Below are 20,594 nucleotides of genomic sequence, written 5' to 3' on the forward strand. Positions count from 1 at the left end.
ATCAGTTTGTAAGAACACGACCATTGGTGCCTTCCCCAAATGGTGCTCTTATTCCACAACCCAGAAGTCACACCTCGCATCTCACAAGGTGGGTGGAGGAGAGGGGGTGGAAGGACTTTCCAGTCTAGGTGATCATGCCTCAAAAGTTACATTTTGTGCTGTTGCCCAACTCAGGCTAAGTACAACCACAAAATGTTGCGTGCATGTGGGTACTTCTTCTAACAGAGGAAAATACACTTGTATTTAGGGACTGAGTAGACATTCCCTTTACTTTCTAAGTCCTTGGAATGTAAGATGCCTTCTAAAAGCCTGTCTGGCTGAACTGAGAGTGCAGAGTTTGAACTGTTTCTACTCCTGCAGATATAAATGCACACAAGCATCAAAAATGCACCACATGGCAATGTCTGGAGAAGCTCTGTGCAGACACAGGGCAAACAGTAGGTCACCAGTGTTTCAAGAGTATTGCTGTCCTGGGCTGGTGATGCAAGGCAGCAAAGTACATGGCAATAGCCAGCACAAGCAGAAGCCATGAGCTCCTGTTTCACAGAGGAGGGTGTGCTACTGCACATCCTCAGCTGATGGACAGAAGCTCTCCTGATGATGCTCCACCTTCACCAGGCCTGGCTCAGAAACCAAGCCAGTACCAGGTGTGGGGGTGGGTCTGATAAAAACACAGAAGTGGAGAAAGGCTTGGCAGACCAGAGAAGAGAGAACATGCAATGAGAAGAGCAGAAATGCAGGGACATGCACAGTTTTGATGAACAGGGATGTGTTCATAGGAGGACATCCAAGGGCTGCAGGGACAAGTTCTATACCTCTGCATGCCACCTATCCAGGAGCACACGCTTTTTGTAGTCCTGGAATAAGAGCCTGGCTCTTTCTCCCTAAGCTTTGGCAGATCCTCCTCCAGCAGGTGCCAGGAGGCTGTTACCTGCCCTGGGGCACTGACCTCGGACCAGGGCCCCGTGCTCCAGGTGGCACACGGCCAGACGTTGCAGGGCTGGCTGCGGCGTGGCTGCTGGGCGAAGGCCATGCACTCGGCATCATCCACCACCCCCTGCGAGCTCTGGCCATCAAATGCCACGCAGTACACAGAGCGAGTCTGGCTGCCCCCACCACAGCTGGCCGAGCAGGATCCCCACTCTCCTGTTTTCCACCTGCAGGTCACAGAATCAAGCACAAAAAATAGTAAGCCCAGCCAAACTGCCTGGAGGCACAGAGGAGTCAGTGCCACATCCCTATAGAAATCAATCAGGAATGATGTCTCTTTGCAGAATAGAATCAGAAGCGAGTTCCCATTTGACCAAGTGTGCCCAGCTTAATTGGCAATGCAGAGCATTAGTCCTACTCCAGAGACATCTCTCCAGCTACAAAACACTTGTTTCTCTGGAAATGCAGAATTGTCCCAGAAGGGGAAGATCTCTCTCCATGGCTTTTGGTCTCCTGATGTCTGCAAAAATGTCATGCCTGGAATAGAACATCAAACAAAAGGAAAGAAAAAGCTCAAAGAAAACAATCCAGATCAGCTAAAAGAAAAGCTACCACAACAGCCTAATCCACACATTACACTCCAGACATTATCAGAAACAGTAAAACCAAGCCAAGTCCTCACTGCCCTCAAACCATGCCAGACATTCTCAGAAGTGCTTAACTTTTCACTGACAGCCAGTAGAAAGCTGGTTTATTCCTCCCATTAGTCAAATTCTCTAACTGCAGCATACATACAAGAAGCCCACAAAAATGTAAATAGATTTTTTCCTGTCTTTGGTTGCTGAAGCTGCTGCAGAAATTATACATCCTTGCTAACAAGGGGAAACAATCTGTCTAGATACTAAAACCTCTGCCCATGGCCACTCCAGCTTCTCAGAGACAGCTGGGTAGCTGGAGGTACAGCTTGCATGGCCTGGCTTCAGGGACAGTATGATGTTTCATCACCCAATACAGCATGCAGTGCAGTCCAAAGGCACTGGTTGTGGAGGGGGAGCATCATGGTGATCTGCTTGCCAGCTGCCATGTCCCCTTGAAGCCAGGTAAGGCCCAGCCAGGAGTGAAAGCAGTTCATGTTTTCTCCCCCAGCATTCCAACTACTTCCCTAGCTGGCCCTTGCCACCCCTTAACCAATTGGCAGCCAGCCAATCCACATTCACATCCTAACAGGATTCCACAGTAGACTCTGCCATGGTCAGCTCCTAAACACACCCTTCTTTATTTCTAAAGATGCACATGTCAATGCAAAACTGAATGGCCTTCACTGTAAAATGTTTCCTTTGGAAAGGGAACAAATACATTCAGTAGAAGCCATTTACAATGGTGTGGTTCCAGGGCTTACAACAAATTATTCATCAAGTTTTTTCAAAAGCTCCAATGGGAAGAACTCCCTCACAAGTACTGTATTCTTCCTACTGTAAAGCAAATGTACAGATTTGGAAAGGCTGTATCTACCAGATGGGATCACCTACAGCTTCCTTCAATTGTGAGTCAAGACTGCTCTGACACTTGTTTAATTTCCTTTGTAAGACAAGTTCAACCGTAAGGCTGGGACCCTCATCAGAGGGCTAAAATTGCCAGTCCTAAGCTATTAGCAGCTTGCTGGGGGACAACTGTTTTGCTTTTGATACTTTTAACTTCTCATATCTCAGCATACATTATTGTATCTGTCACATCCTTGTACTCATCACACCTTACAGGCTCTTTTCTGCCTGCTATAGAACTCTTGTCAAAAAAGAAGAGCTTTTAAGAAACTCTTTCTCTATGCCATGCTGGCCAATGTTACAGTTGCCCAAACAATCATGCTCCCTTTTTATTTATGTTCTTTTATTTATCTTCATAAGTAAATTTAAAAAAAAGTAAATAAAAACCTTCCAGCACTTCTTTACCCTGATTCCAGAGAAAACATGAGAATAAGCAGCCAGAAGCTATGAATAAATTGTCTCCTCAGTCCCCTAAGAATCAAGTTACCAGAGGCACTTGCAGCCACCTAAGCAAAGCTGCCAGCCAGCACCCTCCACCACCATTTTCACTGGCAAGCACCAAAAGCAAAGCATCATCCACTTCTACCACCAGTACCAAAGAGGAAAGCCCCCACGCACTTCAGTGGACAACTAGGTGGAGAGCAGAAGAGAGCAGCTGCCTTCCTGTGCTTTCTGTAACTTCCTTCTCCTTGTTACCTCTTCATCTGAGAGCTCCATGCGCCGCTGTGACTCCATGCTTGCGGCAGGTAGATGTAAGAAGTCCTTTATATACAGAACAAAGGTTTTAAAGAACTTAAAACAAGTAGCTACAGGGTAACATATATTCAGAAATGCTCACAGGTGCCCTCTCACGCACACCAGCACTCTCAGAGGCCTCCACTGGTACACAGACATGTAGCTAATGCTCATGTTACAGCTGTGCATGCCCAGTAAGAGCCAAGTGAAGCCAGCTGTAGAAGGTAAGGTGGAAATTGCTGGGTGAAGGGGTTTGAAAATGCTGGAGAATGAAAAGACTCCAGGATTCATCCCTTTCTAAGGGAACAGACACTGGGAATGTAGAAATGACAGAAAATGACACCAGCTCAGACCTACTCTGTAGGCTCCAGTGCAAGAGCATAAAAACCAGAGAATCTGTTTCATATTTCCTACATGGGCTAGACAACTGTCTTCCACAATCCTATTTTGGAAGGCAAATTTAATTGGTCCATAAAAGGACCACAGGATGTATTGTCTTTTCCTTGTGCACACAAAAATGCTCAGCATTCTATTATCATCCCAATCTTTTGTCTTTGGCTTTCTCTTAGAAGTGAAGCACCTCCTTGGAGAGAACCATGCTGCAGGGCAGAAGTGAGGTCACTTTTTTCTTGGTTCCAAAAGCACCTCAGGAAGAAGTCAGACCCCAGAAGAAGGAAAGAAATCGTACCGTTTTGTCTGGGGACAAGGCTGATGACCGCACGTCCGGTTGTTGTCTGGCTGTGGTTTACTCCTGCACATATAGTCCGGATAAATTTCATTGTCTATGGTACAAAACACCAAGCGGGATTGGAAACCTAGGGAACAAGCAAGAGAGTATCTGATCAACACAAGCTACCCAGGACTAGGTTAGCAATGTACTGGGGTTGGTAAGACAAGTTTCTAGAGTGGTGTAGAATCCACACCTGTTGTGGCTGTTCTGAAAAAGAGACAGGTGCAGGTCTCTGTCTCTCACTATATGGAGAAATTATGCCTTCCCACAATATAGGAATCTACTGGGAGAGCAAGGGAGACAGTATGGTTCTGTGTAGCTGAAGGGAATTTTCCTGTTATATTATGGATCAAGACTCACAAAGGGAGTGCCATACCCGTAAGTTGCTCATGAAGGAGCCCTGCAACATGTGTGCAGTATACAGCAGAACTGAGGGTCTCCTGTTAGACTCAAAAGGTCAGTCTTGTGAGGACTAGATATGGGAGTAAAACTTGCAACTCTTCATGCTTCCTACAGGGTATGAGCACCCAGGCAAAGACAAGTTTAGCACCTACAGGAATCTGTAAACTGAATATAATGGGACACCTCAGAAGATCTGACAGTCCTCTTGGAGAGAGGGAATCTTCCAGGCTGTGGAAGAGGAGAATGATGTGATTCACTAATGTAGACCAGGTCTCTCTGGAGAGGACCTCTCAAGTGGTTGAAAAGACTGTGAAGACCTGAAGCAAATCAAAACAAAGACTATCTATAAAGATTCTTAACAGGTCCTAGTAATAAGTCTGAGGACTAGGGAATGGAAAATAAGAACAAGGCATGGGGCACAATCCTGTTGTGACTCTGTGCATGACCCTCCCTTGACAAAACTTAGCAACATCCTGCAGATCCCTGTGCTGCCTTCCAGCAGGAGACTGCTGGGAAGCTGCTGCAGAGGGCAGCACACTGTCACACTGCCTGCAGGGTGTGGATATAAACCCCACACCAGACACCAAGGATCAGGTCCTCTCCCCTTACCTCCTCCACATTCCGAGCTGCACTCGCTCCAGGAACTGTAGCTCCAGCTGTAACCCGAGGCCTGTACTTGCAGGGGCAGGTAATACTCATACTGTACCCCCGTGTTTGGCTCTTGGCTGATGAGCTGCAAAAGCATGGGAGGAGATCAGGGAAATTACACTTCTCCCCTTCACAGCATTTCCCCACCACATCTGAGGGTTCAAGCTGACTTGCACCCCTCCCATTTAATAAGCACTAATTCTCTGCACTGGATTTTCTCCTTGCCTTCCATCATATTCCAGAGAGCATTATTTTTCAGAGAAGGGTACATTCATCCCTCTCGGCTTTAGGAGATCCAGCTGCTCCTGTCACAGCAAGTACATTTCCTGCTCTACAGCACAGTATAACAAGCAATGTCCTGGAGCCTGTCCTTGCCCAAACAACATTTGGTGCTGACCCTTGCCTCCCTTTAAGTCAGTGCCCAAAGGAATAGGCAGGAAATTAACATTGAGCCTTACACTGCTCATTTCTGGGCAACAGAACCAGAGCAACAAGAAGTGCTGTTTCTGCAGCCTAGCTTGAAGGCCCACAGCCTTGTAAGATTCCTGGGGACCCCATCACATCTCTGTTTTTTCCCAGCATATTCCCACCATGCACACAGAAAGAGCAGAGTGTCAACGGGGGAAGTCACAGCCTCTCACCTCAATCACGAGGGGTTCTGTGGTGGGACCCCGGGCATGGAGGAGCTCTGGGGCCACATCACCCTCTGAGCCACGGTCATAGTGCAGCACCGTGCTGGCCACCTGCAGAGCCCGGCTGAAGTCAATTGTCCAATGCCCGTTCAGGTAATACTCCCCTCGCACGTTCTTGACAGCTGGACAAACCCACATGCCAGAGAAAGGATCATAAGAACTCTGCAAGGTGGCTCCTGTTTCCACTCAATACTGTGTCACAAGCAAATGAGGGTGACCATCATCCTCCATCAATGCTGTCCTTCCCATATGGCTTTTTTAGCAGAAAATGCTCCACATTCAAACAGTGCTTCTTGCCAGCTTTGCTGCAGATCAAGCACTTTTTTTGTTGCACAGCCAAATGCCTCCAGCATATTTCTGCCCTGCTCCTGCATTTCCCACTGTTAGTTGCTGGAGCACAGCTGATATCAGCCTCTGTCCTGTCGCTATTAAGATGTGGGATTCACACTCCACTGCCTTTATACCACTATCTGGTTCATCAGATACCCTATTCAGAAAGCAATATGTGTACTGAATCTAGTTCTCCACAAAGGAAGATATCACCAGACTGATTTGTCCTAAGCACTGAGTGATGGAACACTCAGAAAGTAGAAGAGCATTTGCTTTCTCCACTGGAATTTCCTCAGCCCTGCCCAGAAAGCTAGACACAGCCTTTTCTCCCTCCTTTCCCCCGTCTGCAGAATGACCAGAGTTTGAGGCTGTACAAAAGCCCCAAAGAAATCTATGGAGAAAAGAAGCCCACCCCAAACTTCTAGATAGCAGGAGTAGGTAGGGTTTGCATTCACCAAGTAGAGCTCATAGCCAAATTTGGCTAGATCAGCTAAATTCCTTGTAAGTTACAGGCAGGAAGTATCAATGTGGTTTGGGTATTTTTATTCCCCACCCAACAGCAAGATTTCCACAGGAGAGAAGATAAAGTAAATGTGAAGCCCAGAACTGTGCATCACTCACATTTCAAGGATACTCAATATTCAGATCCTGATATTCAGTTTTTCACTCTGCCACATCAAGCCCTCAAGATAAACCCATACCTTAAAACCAGATTTTAGCATAATGGCTGGAATCCAAATGGACTGATACACAAATTCTGACATCAATCATACCTAGGAAGTTCCTGCTGGGCTTAACCTCCTTAATTTGGATGCTGGTAGCTCCCGCAGGGATAATAAAGATTTGATTGTAACCTGAAAAAAAAAAAAAAAAGAAGGGATTATTCAATATCTGACTGTGGGTGCCATACAGCCACTCTTCTGTGCCAAAGATGCTCATGGTTTCATTTGTGCCGGAACAACTAGATGAGTTTTTGATGGTAACATGAAGCATTTCCAACATCATTTTAACTGTATGCTGAATAGCCTCTCCCTACATTATCCACAGATCAGTCCACATGTAAAAAATTCCCCTTACACCTCAGAAAAGTCCATTTTCTACATTTTGAAATCTTTGGAATTTCTGCAAGAATCATATTGGAGTTCAACATAGAGAGAAGTGGCCACAAGTGCAGCTGACATCTTGAAGTTTTTCAAAATTGGTCAAATGCAGAAGATGCATTTGAATTTCTAACCCTGTACATGTCCTGGTGGGGCTATCATGACACTGGACAGCCTCACAAAGGTGGTGTATGGTGATGTTATTATGGTGCATTTATAACACCTGCTGGAGAAAGACATCAGCATCATGGCAAGTACTCCAGTATGGATGCAGATTAAGGAAGTGATTCCCAGGATAAGGCCAAGAGTACCTATTTTGATGCTAAGGCCACGCACTGTACAGATATTTCAAGTGAACACCCAAGCATGTCTGTAACAAGCATGTGAGCAGGTGTCCCCACCAGCCCTTGTAGCAGTTGATTTTTGGTTTAACTCTCTCCTTCTCACCTGCCCAAACTACCTAAGATCATCTGTACCTTTGGGGAGGCTGGCCACATCAAAAGTGCCCTTCACACCATAGCAAGTGCTGCCATCTCCTCCACACTGCAGGCACTTGTCCTCCTTCTTGGCAGATTCCAGCATATTATCACAGCCAACAGCCTGTTAAAGCACAGGAGCATTAATAGGAATAAATTGCAATGACAGGAGGGGAAAAAAGGCCAAATGCTGGACAGATCTATTGAGAAAGCCTGAATCTAGGGAGCCTGGAAAGTCAGGATAGGGCAGAGAAAACAGCAAAGCTGTTATCTACTATTTCACGTCCAGAGCAAGAGAAATGCTTTCCACATGCTCCTCAGCACCTCAAAACTGGGTGATTCACCTTTTCTGATGCTATTATGAAAGGTCAAGTATAACGAAGGGAGACAACAGAAAGACTGACAGGCCCAATGATGAATGAAGGAAGTATCAAGATGACTAACCTGACAAACTCCCTCTACACAGATATCTCGTTTGCCAGGTTCACAGGTAGTCCCATCTACCACTGCTTCCTTGTGCCTGTAGTAGAAGTTTTCTCCCTTGGGAATACAGTTTAACTCACACTTATTAGGTGCTGCCAGGAGAGAAAAAAGAAACATTATATAATAACTTGATACTGCACCAGGAGCCTAGTTCTAGATCACAGGAGCAGAAACAGAGGGGTCTACTGATATTAAGTGGTAATACTTAATAGTGGCAGATACTGAATGAATTTCTGGGTCACAAACTGCTGGAGGCTGGAAACATACCCTAGTAAAATCTCATTGTACACAAATATTTCCTCAGGGGACATAGGTCTAAGTGGATATTTGGTTATTCCTTAGTAGGATTGCTCTTATACTCCCTTGGAATACGGGGCTTTCTAGAATGAGAACAAGTGTTGATACAGAAATGTTATTTTAACAGCCAACAAAAAAACCCTTTAAATCCATCTTAAAACCTCTCATAATTTGTTAACCAACTGAATGATACCATATTGAGCAAAGACCCCTGGTTCCCACACCTGCCTTCTGAGCTGGTTCCTCAAGAAATCATGGGCTGATGAAAGAGATGCCATTTTTTCTGAAGCACTGATTAATTACATACATTTGCTTCTTTTGTGCCCTGCTAATATTCTTTTGACAATAATGGAAAATACAGCAGAACTTCTGCTCCTCTAATACTTTGGGACCTAGCTGCAATCACTTCCAGATTTCCTTGAGCAACATTTCTGAAGGAATGGCTGTTCCTGTACAAGAGACAAGTACATATTGCTGCAATGCTGTCTCTTGGCGCATGCATCCAGTGTCTTTAGGACAGCAATGCTTTGCTGCTGGCAAAAGGATTTTTTTTCCACGCCAACTACTGTCCCCCACTCCAACTAAGGAAGTGCCCTGCAAGGATACTACAGTAAAAATCATTACAGTCACTTCAAAACATATTGTTGATAGGTAGCAATGAAGAGTAACCCCACATGTTTATCATTACCTCCATAATATGGAAGCCACTTATATTTCTTGCCTTGGAATTCTGTCCCATCGAACTCTGCACACTGCTCTGCCCGGAAATCTCGGGAGCCTTCCGGGCAGTTCTGTTTGGAAGAGAAAACGTTTGGATTGGCATATTATAAAAAAGGAGGAACATAAAGTATACAATAAAAATTTGGGGTTTATTCTTATTCCTCCCCTTTAAATTGGGGCATAATTTCAATATGCTTTGAACAGATACTGTTAATGAACTGCATCCACCAGTGACATCAGAGAAACAGGAACTAATAAACACATTTTTTTTCTGAACAAGAATGATGTTTGTCTGGGGAAAAGGAGCAACAGGCAAGAAAAACTAAACCAGAGCACTATATACCTGGACATTACATGACCGATAGCTTCGTGTTGGTCCAACACAACTGGAAGGACCTTCTGCCCTGGAAGACAGAAAAAATACATGTAGCTCTCTGAAGAACACAGATGCAAAAAGTCATCTCATGGCAGATGTTACAAATCACCTTCACACTGAGCATATCACCCTCACAGAGTTCCCTGATACAGTAAAATAACTAAAACGCACTCCCTTACCGCTAAAGCAAGCTGGCATTTTCTAGTGGTATTTCATGCTATGGTTTGTGTTCTGGAATGAATGAGACACACACCATGAACAGTTGCAGTACAGTTCTTCAGGGTCACATTTCAACTAAATAATGGAAGCTGAGATTTTAGTCCATCATCCACCAGCAAAGGGCCGAGGTGTCCATACAAGAAAGAAGAATATGTTATGAGCAGCACAGGGATAGTGGCCAATTCAGATTATGTTTGTGCATCATTTAGCTTGCTTTTTTTGTGCACAATAGGTCCCTTACTAGGAAGAGCTAAACATGCCTATGGAAAGTGTGCAACACCTTTAGTCCAGTCAAATGACCCCAGCTGAGAGTTATGGAGAGTAATAATTATGGAGGAAATTGATCTAAAAAGCCAATCAGTGTCTAACACTTCAGTGTTCCTAAAATGGAAAGAGACAGGCCTCCAGGGATTCTGGCAGGTATAAACCATAATGGGCAGCCTTCAAAAAAGACCTTTCTTTACTCTGTGTGGGAAGTGGCAGCTTCATAACTCTGTCTTCTTCTATTACAAATCCTCCTCTCATTTCTTTAAACAGAGAGAGGTTGTTTTTTTCAGGATATTATTGAGAGTCTGCCTTTTTCTTCCTCCTTTGCTTTGTTTTCCTTCACAACAGGATCTCTAAGGTACATCATTCCCAACAGGTGCAGCACCAGTCATCATCCTCATTAGGATTCAGCTAACCCTGCTGCAAATGAGGTGGCACAGTGCTAACACTGCTTGAGCCAAATTCACTCTTCTGTTTCTTCTGGGGCAATTTACCATCCTGGGAATCATAAACCTGAGGAAACCTCAGCACTTTCTCCAGCTCTTGGGAGAGAAACCAACTGCTCTGGCCTGTTCTCCATCTCCCTCAGGGCTTGCCACACTAGACCTGATTGAGCAGCTGCTAGCATGCCAATCCCCTGATTGCACAGCCTCAAATCTCACAGAGAAACTGCTGTGCTCTGTCAAAGGAGCCAAAGCAAGCAAGCGTTGAAGAGGGCACTACTTAAAACAGCAGTGACAAGACTGGAACTGAGGTTCATCTCAAAGTGGACTCATTCCCCTGGGATCAAACACTAAGTCATTTTGTTTCTGGATGTATAGTGGAACATAACTGCAGGAGCTCAGTAACAGTACAACGCATTTAAAGAAAAAAAAATAATAAAAAAAAGGAGGTTAGCCCTCACCTTTGGGAATAGCAGTGCCGCTGCCGAAAGCTGACTCCACCACCACAGCTCCGACTGCACTTGCTCCATTCACCCCAGCTCCCCCAGGCATCAACCTGCCGTTTCATCTGGCGGCCCTGGAAACAAAAAACCCCCACAGACACAGCAAAAAGACATGGCAACACAAGAAGAAGAAAAAAAAAAAAAGAAAAGAAAATGAAGCAGAGATCCTGTGTTCTGTTGCAAAAAAAAAGCTGTCTTGCTGTGCTGTATTCCTAACATGAAAAGTGGCACACAGTAATACATCAGAAAGATCAGGTCTCTGGTATCTAGGAGTATTAGCTTCCCAAAGCCATATAGCACATCCAGCTTCATAATCTCTCTTAACTGCTACTGTTTGTCTATTCACAGAATTTCAGCACTTTTGAATAACGATTTAAAAGAGGATAACATCTTCATCTCAGTGAGGCAGCAGGGGACAGCTTCAGGGACTTTGAGCACTGTCACTCCACACCAGATCAATAGAGCCATTTAAATCCAAATCCTTGTCTCTAAGTCCAATTCTTAAGAAAAGTAAAGGAAGCCGAAAGAAGAGTTCCAGAACATACTTTTTTCTGCAACAGAATTCCATATATGGACCTTTATTCCCCTTACTCAACTGTGTCCAATGACTATGTCAAGGTCTGGGTCATCATTAGCAAAACCCTTACTAATTTTGTATTTAGAAAGTTGGATACAGACATTAAGATAAATAGCCATGTTAATATTGACAAAAATTTACAAGTGTGATAGAACTAACCAAAATACATTATCTCGGAAACATATGAAATATTGTATTTTCAGAAAAAAAAAGGCCTTCTGCAGCTGATAGGATCCACATACAGCAGGACATGTGTGGTTAGTGGGACAAATGGCAATATCTTAAGGAAAAAATGAATGTTTTCAAGATCCAGTAGGATTAATTCTGCTTGAAAACAGAAAGTAAGTGCAGGGTTTTGTGGTGACTGACACTGTGAAAACAGGGTTTGCTGTGCAGCTTCACCTGTAGGGCAGTTTATGTATACAATTGTACCACTGAGGAAGTAGTGCAGGCCATTTCAGCACTCTTCACTATTTGCTGTAGTGAAGAGTGGGCAGGCAGAGAAAAAAAAAAGGTAAAAAATTATTGTGATCTGATCTAACTCGTCTCCAGACACAAACATCCAAGCCTCTGCTAGAAATAGGAGCTAGTCTAATAAATCATCCAGTGAGTCCAACTCAGACAAGATGCATGGGTTAATCCTCCCTTGTAATTTAGACAGGTTTTATAGTTTTCCACACACACTCTCTAGCTTACTGTAAGCCAAGTTACAGTCTTGTTTCTTTACTTCACCCTCTTTTAAGGAATAATTCCCTGCAACTGGCAGAGCAACAATCAGAAATATTAGTCAATCATATCTATGCATTTACTACCAAATTACCCACAACTATCTAGCTGCAGAGTCACCCCAAAATTATCATCTATATTTCTCTAATGTGAAACTCTTTCTTCCTAGCCCAGCTACTTACTTTTCTTCACTTAAGTCCTGTGCAATTTTTTCTAATACCTCTGGTTCAGACTAACTCTGTTTGCCTTTGCTCTGTTGGTTCAGTGACAATGCCCGGGTTACAGCCACTTCCACATACCTCCTCTTGGCCAAGTCAACATCTTCCTGACCCCTTGCCAAACTCTTCTCCCACCCTTTCACTCCAGATATTCAGCTCACTGTTTGTCTTCTGCATTCTCATTTGCCTTTCTGGGCATAATCCCCACAATAGTGTTTTAGCTTTCAGCAAGGTTTTTTTCAGCAATCTTATTTTCCCAAGTTCTTCTTTCAGACACATAATTCCTCCCCCTGTAATCCCTCCTCCCTTACCCTCAAAAGAATAAGATATGCTACTACTCTGTTTCTCGGCAGTCTTATTCCTCCGTATCAGCTGACTGATTTAGGAGCAGTATTAGCTCACCCTGGAAACAAGGGACCTTTCAGTCAGCATAAGGGAGAAGGAAACATGTAGATAAAAATCCAAAGGAAGAGCATTTGAAAGTCAGATTATTGGAAGGCAATTAGGATAGAAAGCCCTTCCTTGACACACACACCACCCTGATAAATATTCTAATACCCCTCCTAGAGAACTAGCATTATTTATTCCTTCTGTAGAGAGTAAAATCTGCAGGGACTCTTTGTTGTAAGGCTTATGCATCCACAGAGTGCAGGAACAGTAATTTTTCTCAGTATCACTCCATTTATGTACACCCCAAAAGGAGCATCAGACAAAAGAATCCTCCCAAAGCTGTACAGTGTCAGAGAAACATATTAACAAGGGCCCAATTCCCATATTTGGAAATCTGTGTACAGTCCTCATTACTTCAGTAACTGCACACGTGTATACAGGCAAAGATAAAGCTGTGTGTTTATAATAAATAATAAATATATTATTACATAACCTGATAACAGGACATTTTTAGATGCTGTCAGCTGGTTTCTGTTCCAAAAGCCTCTTTCTGTTCTGTTCGCATTCTGGAATGCTTTTATCTCATGTCAGCCAGGACAACTAGATTCCATTCCCTGATTTCAGAATGAAAAATCTACAATCTTCATCACTGTTAAAAATTCATTTGGTTCCATTCTTCCCTTTCTTCAGTCTGACATACATACAAGAATGCAGTTTTTATCTGCATAAAGTATATATTTTAATGTTTCAAGAGAAGAGAGAAGACGCATACAACCATCTTCCTTGACTTCTAAAAACCCCCCAAAGAGCAGTCAGTTAATGCCCAGCTGCTCTGTTCAGTTTTATCACCAGTTGAGACACCAGCAATGCATCCTTTCTGGGAATATTGATATTGCCTATGACCCTGGCACTGTGGTTTCTCAGGGCTCATTTGCATACAGGCTGCTGTGGTATAGAAGTTTAGAAGGCCAGGGATTCCATTTTTATGAACACTGCATTGCTTTCATCAGTTCCTAGACAGACGAATTGCTGATGTAGTTGAAGCATCTGCTGTTACCAGGCCAACGGTATCTGATATCATCAGCAAGTAAAAAGCTATGCCTCTGAGTCATTAGACCTCCAGACCTCATCTGCAAAGACAATTCCAGTATGCATCACATGCAAACAAAACAATTCTGGAAAAGTGTCCTAGCTTATTATATCCCATGTAATGTTTATTTTTGTGTATGAAACATGCACTGGAAGAGATGCTATGAATGGGACTTGACTCAGAAAGACAGAAAATGCTGGCACTATGTAGGAACATTTTAAAAGGGGTCCTTGAAAGACTTTGCAGTCAGTTTGATGAGATGGATAGGAAACTGTGCATGGGAAGAGGACTGTGCTTCCCAGACAAAGGCATTGCAGGCATGCAGTGATCCACAAAGTTCATATCACCAACTGTGGACAAGTGATTCAGTGGGAATAATTTCCTAGTGCCTTGTTGCAGCTCAAATACTAGAAAGCTATCAAAGCCAACATCAATTTATTATACAGTCCCAAGTGAGCAGTGAAGTTCTGCAGTCACACATCCAAACAACCTACCTCCCAGGTAAGTTCTTACCCCTTGCTGTTCAGTTACCTTTCAGGACTCAGAGACAGTCACCCTGAATTATTTTGTGATTCTTTTTGGTGCCGCTTTTCCAGACTGACGAGCAGCAACAAAACATCCTGTTACACCACTCCAGCAGTCTCTGCTCAAAGCACTTGGTTACTGATAACCACGCTATGCCCAAGAGGTTTTGGACAAGGCCACTGTTCGCTTTTAGCCCCGAAGGTTGCACAGCTTTGGCCTACTGAGATGCAACTGAAGCATCATTTTGGACACTGAAACGTTACTGTGACTTCAGGAGCTGTTTCACTTGCTTACTAGGTTCCGCTGGGATCAGACACAAATCTCAGTACCAACAGGGAAAACATGGCAGGAAATAGAGGCTGATGACAGCCTCTATTGAGCTGTTACCCACTGCAAACAGATATTACTCACAATGACAAAATTAGTAATGTGGTGTTACAGTTGTGTAGTGTTTCCATGGCTTAAAACTACAGTCAAAATCAGACTCTCTCTCACTTTAACCTTTCTTGGTATTTTTGTAGTAACACTTCATCATTTCATTTGATAAATATCTACTTTTTGGTGTTTACAGTTTCTGAAATATGGTTAATGTTTATTTCCAACACCCTGAATTGTAGCATCATTTAGGAAACCTGAGGGAGAGAAGGGTGAAAACCAAATACTTTACAAAAGAAAACTATCACCACTATCACTTCTGTAATGGTTTCATTGTCAAAGTCTTGACAAGTAAGAAGTCTCCAGTGAAAAAAATGCAACTTTGTTAACATTGAATAATAAGCGCTTAGGGAAAAGTTAATTGCTGAGAGAAAGATTAATAACAGAAAGGGAAGAAGAAAGAAAAGTGTCAAGGTGCCCTAAAGGTTGGCTGTTCCCTGTGGGCTGGGGGCTGGTCGTGACAGGCTCTCCCAGGACCACACAGCAAGCCATGTGTCGCCCTGAAAACTCAGCTTCTGAGCTTGCTGACATAGTTTTCTAAGGACTTTCCCAGGACAGTAACTGTAAACATAGATATGTGTACATTCTTTCTGTTACACGTCTTGTGATGGGCATCTCTCATGGCCAGTGCAGTGAGAAAGTGTTATCCTGACCATCCAATCCCTGGCCGTGGTCAGAAGCCTATAAATCCTGGGAGGAAAAATAAACTCGTCTCTTTCTTTCACCACACCTCGACCTGTGTCCGTGTGATCTATTCATCTTCAGCGGTAACAGCCATGGAGCAACACAAGCCAGGGAGCAGCCCCAGCCCTGGGAATTGGGCACCTCCACCTGAAACCAGGCTGGGAGTTGGAACTGCAGGTGGGCCTGGCTCATCAGGGTCCATGGCTGGCCAGGAAGAGTCGCACAGATCCTCACTGCAGCATCACTGGGGCCAGCAGTCCCAGGAGGCTACAAGAGGTTCCTGGGCAGTGGGATGGGTGTGGAGAGCCCAGTCAGCATGAGTAAAGTCTGGTAGTGCCCTCAGGGTCCCAACAAAAACAACCCACATGGGGTGTGTCCTTACACCATGTGCTCTTTGGGATATGAACCATTTCCTTCCCCTTTCTATATTCAGAAGAACTATCCAGTACTACAGTAATGACCACCAATAATATATTTCCACATAGCTAAGCTCTGCATGACATGTGGTATCCAACCCTCAAACTTAATTGAAAGGGAGCTGAAAACATTCAGTATATCTTACATGTTTATAATTTAGATATCTGCTGCTATGTCAATATACATTTTCAAGGTGGCTCCATCTGCAACTAGCTAGGATATTAGCCAAAAATGCTACCAAAAATGAGCTAATGAATACAAACCACATTGGCAAAGCATTTTTTTATAATTCTGTCTTAACCATTAATCTTGGCTCAAACACAGCAGGCTTGCAAAGAGCTTTGAAGGTGAATAATGCCAAGTACCATTTCTATGAATAATGAATAAGCAATCAAAGAATTGTATTTGAGCAAAACTAGAAAAACAAGAATGAAAGTGAACAAGATAGTGACAGCAGGAAGCGAAATACAAAGTGGTGCAGAAGAAGTGAGTATCTTATTAAGACAAGCTGCTTTACAAAGATGAGGAAAAAAACCCAGGCTTTGCTAGCTTTAATGGCTTGTGGTTTACATTCACTGTGTACATCTCCTTTCATCCCACACTCATCCTAGCCATGGCTCATTAGCATATCCCCTCTAACACATCCAGTAAAATCCAGCAGTCCCCGACATTTTCATTTTCTCAAAACGCTTCAGATTCTCCCCACATCACTGAACCCACTCCCTCATGGTTCCCAGCTCTTTTCCATGTTTCCTGTTCAACTCTTCAACACTCCTCACTGTGCTACCATTCTCTGGGCTGTTCCACCCTACAGCTGGCTCCTTCCACACCCTGATTTCCTGTCAGCTGGGCATGATATGGTGCATGCCTGGTGCACTGCACAGCCAGGGAAGTGCTGCCCCACGGAACTGTGCCCTGTTGCTGGCCAGCGGGCAGAGCAGGTACCAGTTACTTTTCAGAAATGGAAAGGCTTCCAGAAACCCTGGGTGGCCTGGAGATGAGGAGGGAATTTAAAGAACTCTAAAAAGATACAGCCATTGCAAAGAAGTCAAATTAATTCTTGGAATCCTTGTAGAGGAAATGGAGCACATTCAGAAAACTCTACAAAGAGGATGATTGTGAGTAAACTTTATGACCCCAAACTTATTTGGAAAAGTGGACAAAACACATAGTATGAAGTCACTAGAAGTTGTTTATCCAAGGGGCCTAACAGGAACTCAAGGTTGAAATGGATAAACTGTTACATACTGGCAGACAACCCTCTCAGCTAAATCCGCTTCAACATGTGATTATTGAAAAGTGGAAAATCTGACACCAGTTTACAAAATGATCCCAAGGGAACCCATGGAACTGTACACTCACAGAGCATAAAACTGACGTCAACTGATAAATTAATAGAAATTATAACAAAGAACAGAGCTTGCAGGCACCTGCATAAATACAGGATGTTTTGGAAAAAGTCAATAAGATTTTTAAAGGCAAATCCTTCTAAGAATATTGCAGTTCTTCAATTCATAAACACATCAACAAAGGTAACCTGCCAGATACACTCAGATTTGCAAAAAACTTCCAAACAAATCCTTCACCTAAAGCTTTGAAGGAAGTTAAGAAGTCAGGACAGTTCTTCAACGGATGAGGAGCAGGTGGCCCAAAGATGAAAGCAGGAGTAAAATCTCCATCCACTGCAAGAACTGACTTTAGCAGCAGAATTCCATAAGGAACTGGAATGCCTCAACACATTTATTAGTTATGCCAAAACCACAGAAGTAATGAAAGCAGATGATAAAGGTAATACAGGGCAAAAAAAGACAGCAGCAAACCAGAAACATACTGCAAAGAACTGTGGGAAAACATTATAGTATAAGTGATTTATCACTAAAATGACAGTGGAGATTTAATGTAGGCAGCTTAAGTGACACACAGGGGAAACACAAATCCTATCCCAAATTGCTATTATTTATTAATTAATATTAATAAATCATTAAATGATAGTTGATATTTAGCTCTCAAGAGCAGGATCTTGGTATTATGGCTTCAAGGAAACATTGACCAAATTCACAGAAGAGAAACAGAGACATCTCAAGCTCAAAGGGTTCATAAACTGGAAGTGTATTGGGGGAAATTGTACTTGCCTATCTTTTAATTTTTTTTCTAGACACGTTTGTGACATAGCTGGAGACAGGTTATAGGGCGAAACAAACTGGTCCTACTGGGTAAAATTATTCTTGTTTTCTACCTTTCCCTCCATAGGAATAATAGTACAATCTTCTCTTTCTCTGTCCTCACAGTAATTTTTACTGTTTCTGTATGACTTTAACTTTGATGTCCTTGTGCATCTTCTGCCCTTTGTTAAACTTGGTTAAGGCATTTAAGTTTATTCAACAGATTAGCACTTTAAACAATGTTAATTTATTCAGAATAAATTAAAAGCCACCATTTCAACCTAGAAATGCAGATCCATGTAAAGAAACAGTGTTCAGAGGAAATGTATGACTTGGACAGATCCAGTACGTCAGGGAAACTGAACTTAAGTGGTGGCCAAGCAAAACTTCTCCTTTCATTCAGCAAGGCTTCAGGAGGAACTATTGACTGTGTGCAGGGGGTAGAGCCTAATGCTACAGAGAAATGTCAGCCTTCAGAGTCTAGGGTATTTCAGTCATATCCTTCCAAAAAAATCACCAAAATCTCCAATCTGGAGATAGGTAGGTGAACAGATTAGCTGAACAGAATATATTCTATTTCTGGTTCTTTTAACATACAGTATGATTTTTTATTAGATGTGAGACAGCAAGCACTCATTTAAGCATATTTCCATCTGTAAGAGAAAATACAGCAACTAACAAACTCTGCTTGATTTCTGGTCTCTCATCCCTGATCTTCAAAGGTGGCCTAGAAAGCAAAACACTTACTCCAAGTGATAATTGTCTCTTTCCCCCCCACCCGCGCTCTCTGTTCGTTTACACCCAACAAACATGTAATGTCTTCCTTTGCTAACACTTCCACTCTACTCTGCAGGTCATCTTTTACCTTACTGAAGTCCAGCTCAATTTCAAGTCAGGGGAACTGTTCTCAAGCTGCATTTACTTCAGAAAAGTCCTGCTTCTCACTCAGAAAGGAACAGGAATCTCAATTCTTAATTGCTGCATTCTTTTTTCTGATAATATCACATTGGCTTAACATAAAGTAATCTCTCCCAGCAAAACTAAACCACATGGCTAATACTTCTAAGACCAAAGAAAAGAGAAAAATGAACTAACCAAAAATCCATTCTGTTTATTTCAAGTGATAACTCTCTCAAGCTTTGAAGCAGGAGACAGCAATTACTGCTTTGCAGATAACATCCCTAGAACCAAAGGCACTAGCAGAATTCTATTATTTAATTGCCATGTTAGACTTTTCATAAGATGTGCCACAATAGGCCTGATGACTTTAACCTTTTAGTTCTTTCAGAAATACTTTCTACAAATGTTGACACTTCTTAACAGAAGTATCTTTCATTTCTTGTAACAATGCTCAGAAGAGCATTTACTTACTGAAAATGCAGAAGGTAACGTTGTCAGCATAAGCAGAAGGAACAGGTTTTTCATCTCTGCCTGTGGGAACAGAAAAATTACTCATCAGGATTGCTTGCTTCTTTGCTGTTTGGTGGAAAAGCTACAATACCGTGAAGTAAAAATGGAGGTGGAAGTAAAATCAAGGGGACAGAATAAAAGTAGTTCTACCACTAGACTCCCTGGACAGATGAAGGCATCTACAAAGATTGAAATTACCCTGCACAGAAGGCCAGGATATAATTACTAAGAGTGAACATTTCCCTGAACTTTCCTCTGGTATTATGAGAACAGAGTCCCCAGGCACAGTGGAAGGTGCATGCTGTTGCATGTCTGCTCTCCCACCCTTTTGTGTATACACCTGATAAAACATTTGAAGATTGCAATGACTTCAACCAACCCAAGGTAAAAAATTCCACAGTTAACATTTCTGTATCCTACATTCATCTTGTGTGGTTGTGCTTATTTAAAATCCAATAGTTCATCGTGGACTGCTATAGCTAGATTCCACCATGAGTTGTTATATTCCCTCTGCAGAGCTAGAAAGGAGATCAGGTCATATAGGCTGGTATGGCAGCATAAAACAGTTCCTAAATTTGGTGTGTTATGTACATTTGGAACCACAATACTTCGTTGGTACATTCCCTGTTGCTACTTAATCCTTCCTCTTTTGAGTTGCAGCCCACACCACCACTCACCAGAGCTCACAGCTGTGACCAGGGACACTTCAGCCACTACAGACTGACTTGTCATCACCATTTTCTCATGACCTTGTGACCAGTTAAGCCCAGGGAAAAAAAAAAAAATGAATTAGATATTCCCAGCACAGTTTTGTCTAGTTTGAGCTTCTTTCTAACTTGGGAAAGGAAAGGTAAAAAGAGAAATTTTCCTTTCATAGTACACAAAAGTATCAAGGAAGAAATGTTCATCTCATCAGTCCTTAGCAACATCTGTTTTAGTATTAAAACTTCATTTATAGCTCCTTTAGCCTGATCTATTAAATCCAGATAAAATACAGATGGTGAATCACTATTAACAATGATAACATTGATATGAAATCACTGTTACATGAGGATATGACATCAGAAT

At 42.8% G+C, this 20,594-nt stretch overlaps 1 protein-coding gene across 5 annotated transcripts in view; it reads right to left on the minus strand.

Annotated features, from left to right (window-relative positions):
* Window positions 1-20,594, minus strand: part of PAPLN (papilin, proteoglycan like sulfated glycoprotein) — a 49,805-nt gene that overhangs the window by 18,574 nt on the left and 10,637 nt on the right. For 2 of the 5 annotated variants that reach the window (XM_014251927.2, XM_014251925.2), the window contains exons 2-13: window positions 19,488-19,547; window positions 10,851-10,966; window positions 9,428-9,488; window positions 9,053-9,155; window positions 8,029-8,159; window positions 7,585-7,708; window positions 6,782-6,862; window positions 5,628-5,800; window positions 4,948-5,071; window positions 3,895-4,021; window positions 3,168-3,233; window positions 950-1,157 (exon numbers count right to left, since the gene is read on the minus strand). In XM_014251927.2, coding sequence (XP_014107402.2) covers window positions 950-1,157; window positions 3,168-3,233; window positions 3,895-4,021; window positions 4,948-5,071; window positions 5,628-5,800; window positions 6,782-6,862; window positions 7,585-7,708; window positions 8,029-8,159; window positions 9,053-9,155; window positions 9,428-9,488; window positions 10,851-10,966; window positions 19,488-19,541 — 1,368 coding nt within the window. In that variant the 5' untranslated portion in view covers window positions 19,542-19,547. Of the gene's footprint in view, window positions 1-949; window positions 1,158-3,167; window positions 3,234-3,894; window positions 4,022-4,947; window positions 5,072-5,627; window positions 5,801-6,781; window positions 6,863-7,584; window positions 7,709-8,028; window positions 8,160-9,052; window positions 9,156-9,427; window positions 9,489-10,850; window positions 10,967-19,487; window positions 19,548-20,203; window positions 20,276-20,594 lie in introns of all 5 variants that reach the window. The other 3 variants (XM_088057612.1, XM_014251928.2, XM_014251926.2) reach the window with 2 other exon arrangements.

Source organism: Pseudopodoces humilis, chromosome 7 (genome assembly GCF_049639895.1).
Source record: "Pseudopodoces humilis isolate 2021_Gansu_Grassland_sample_001 chromosome 7, ASM4963989v1, whole genome shotgun sequence".
Lineage (NCBI taxonomy): Eukaryota > Metazoa > Chordata > Aves > Passeriformes > Paridae > Pseudopodoces > Pseudopodoces humilis.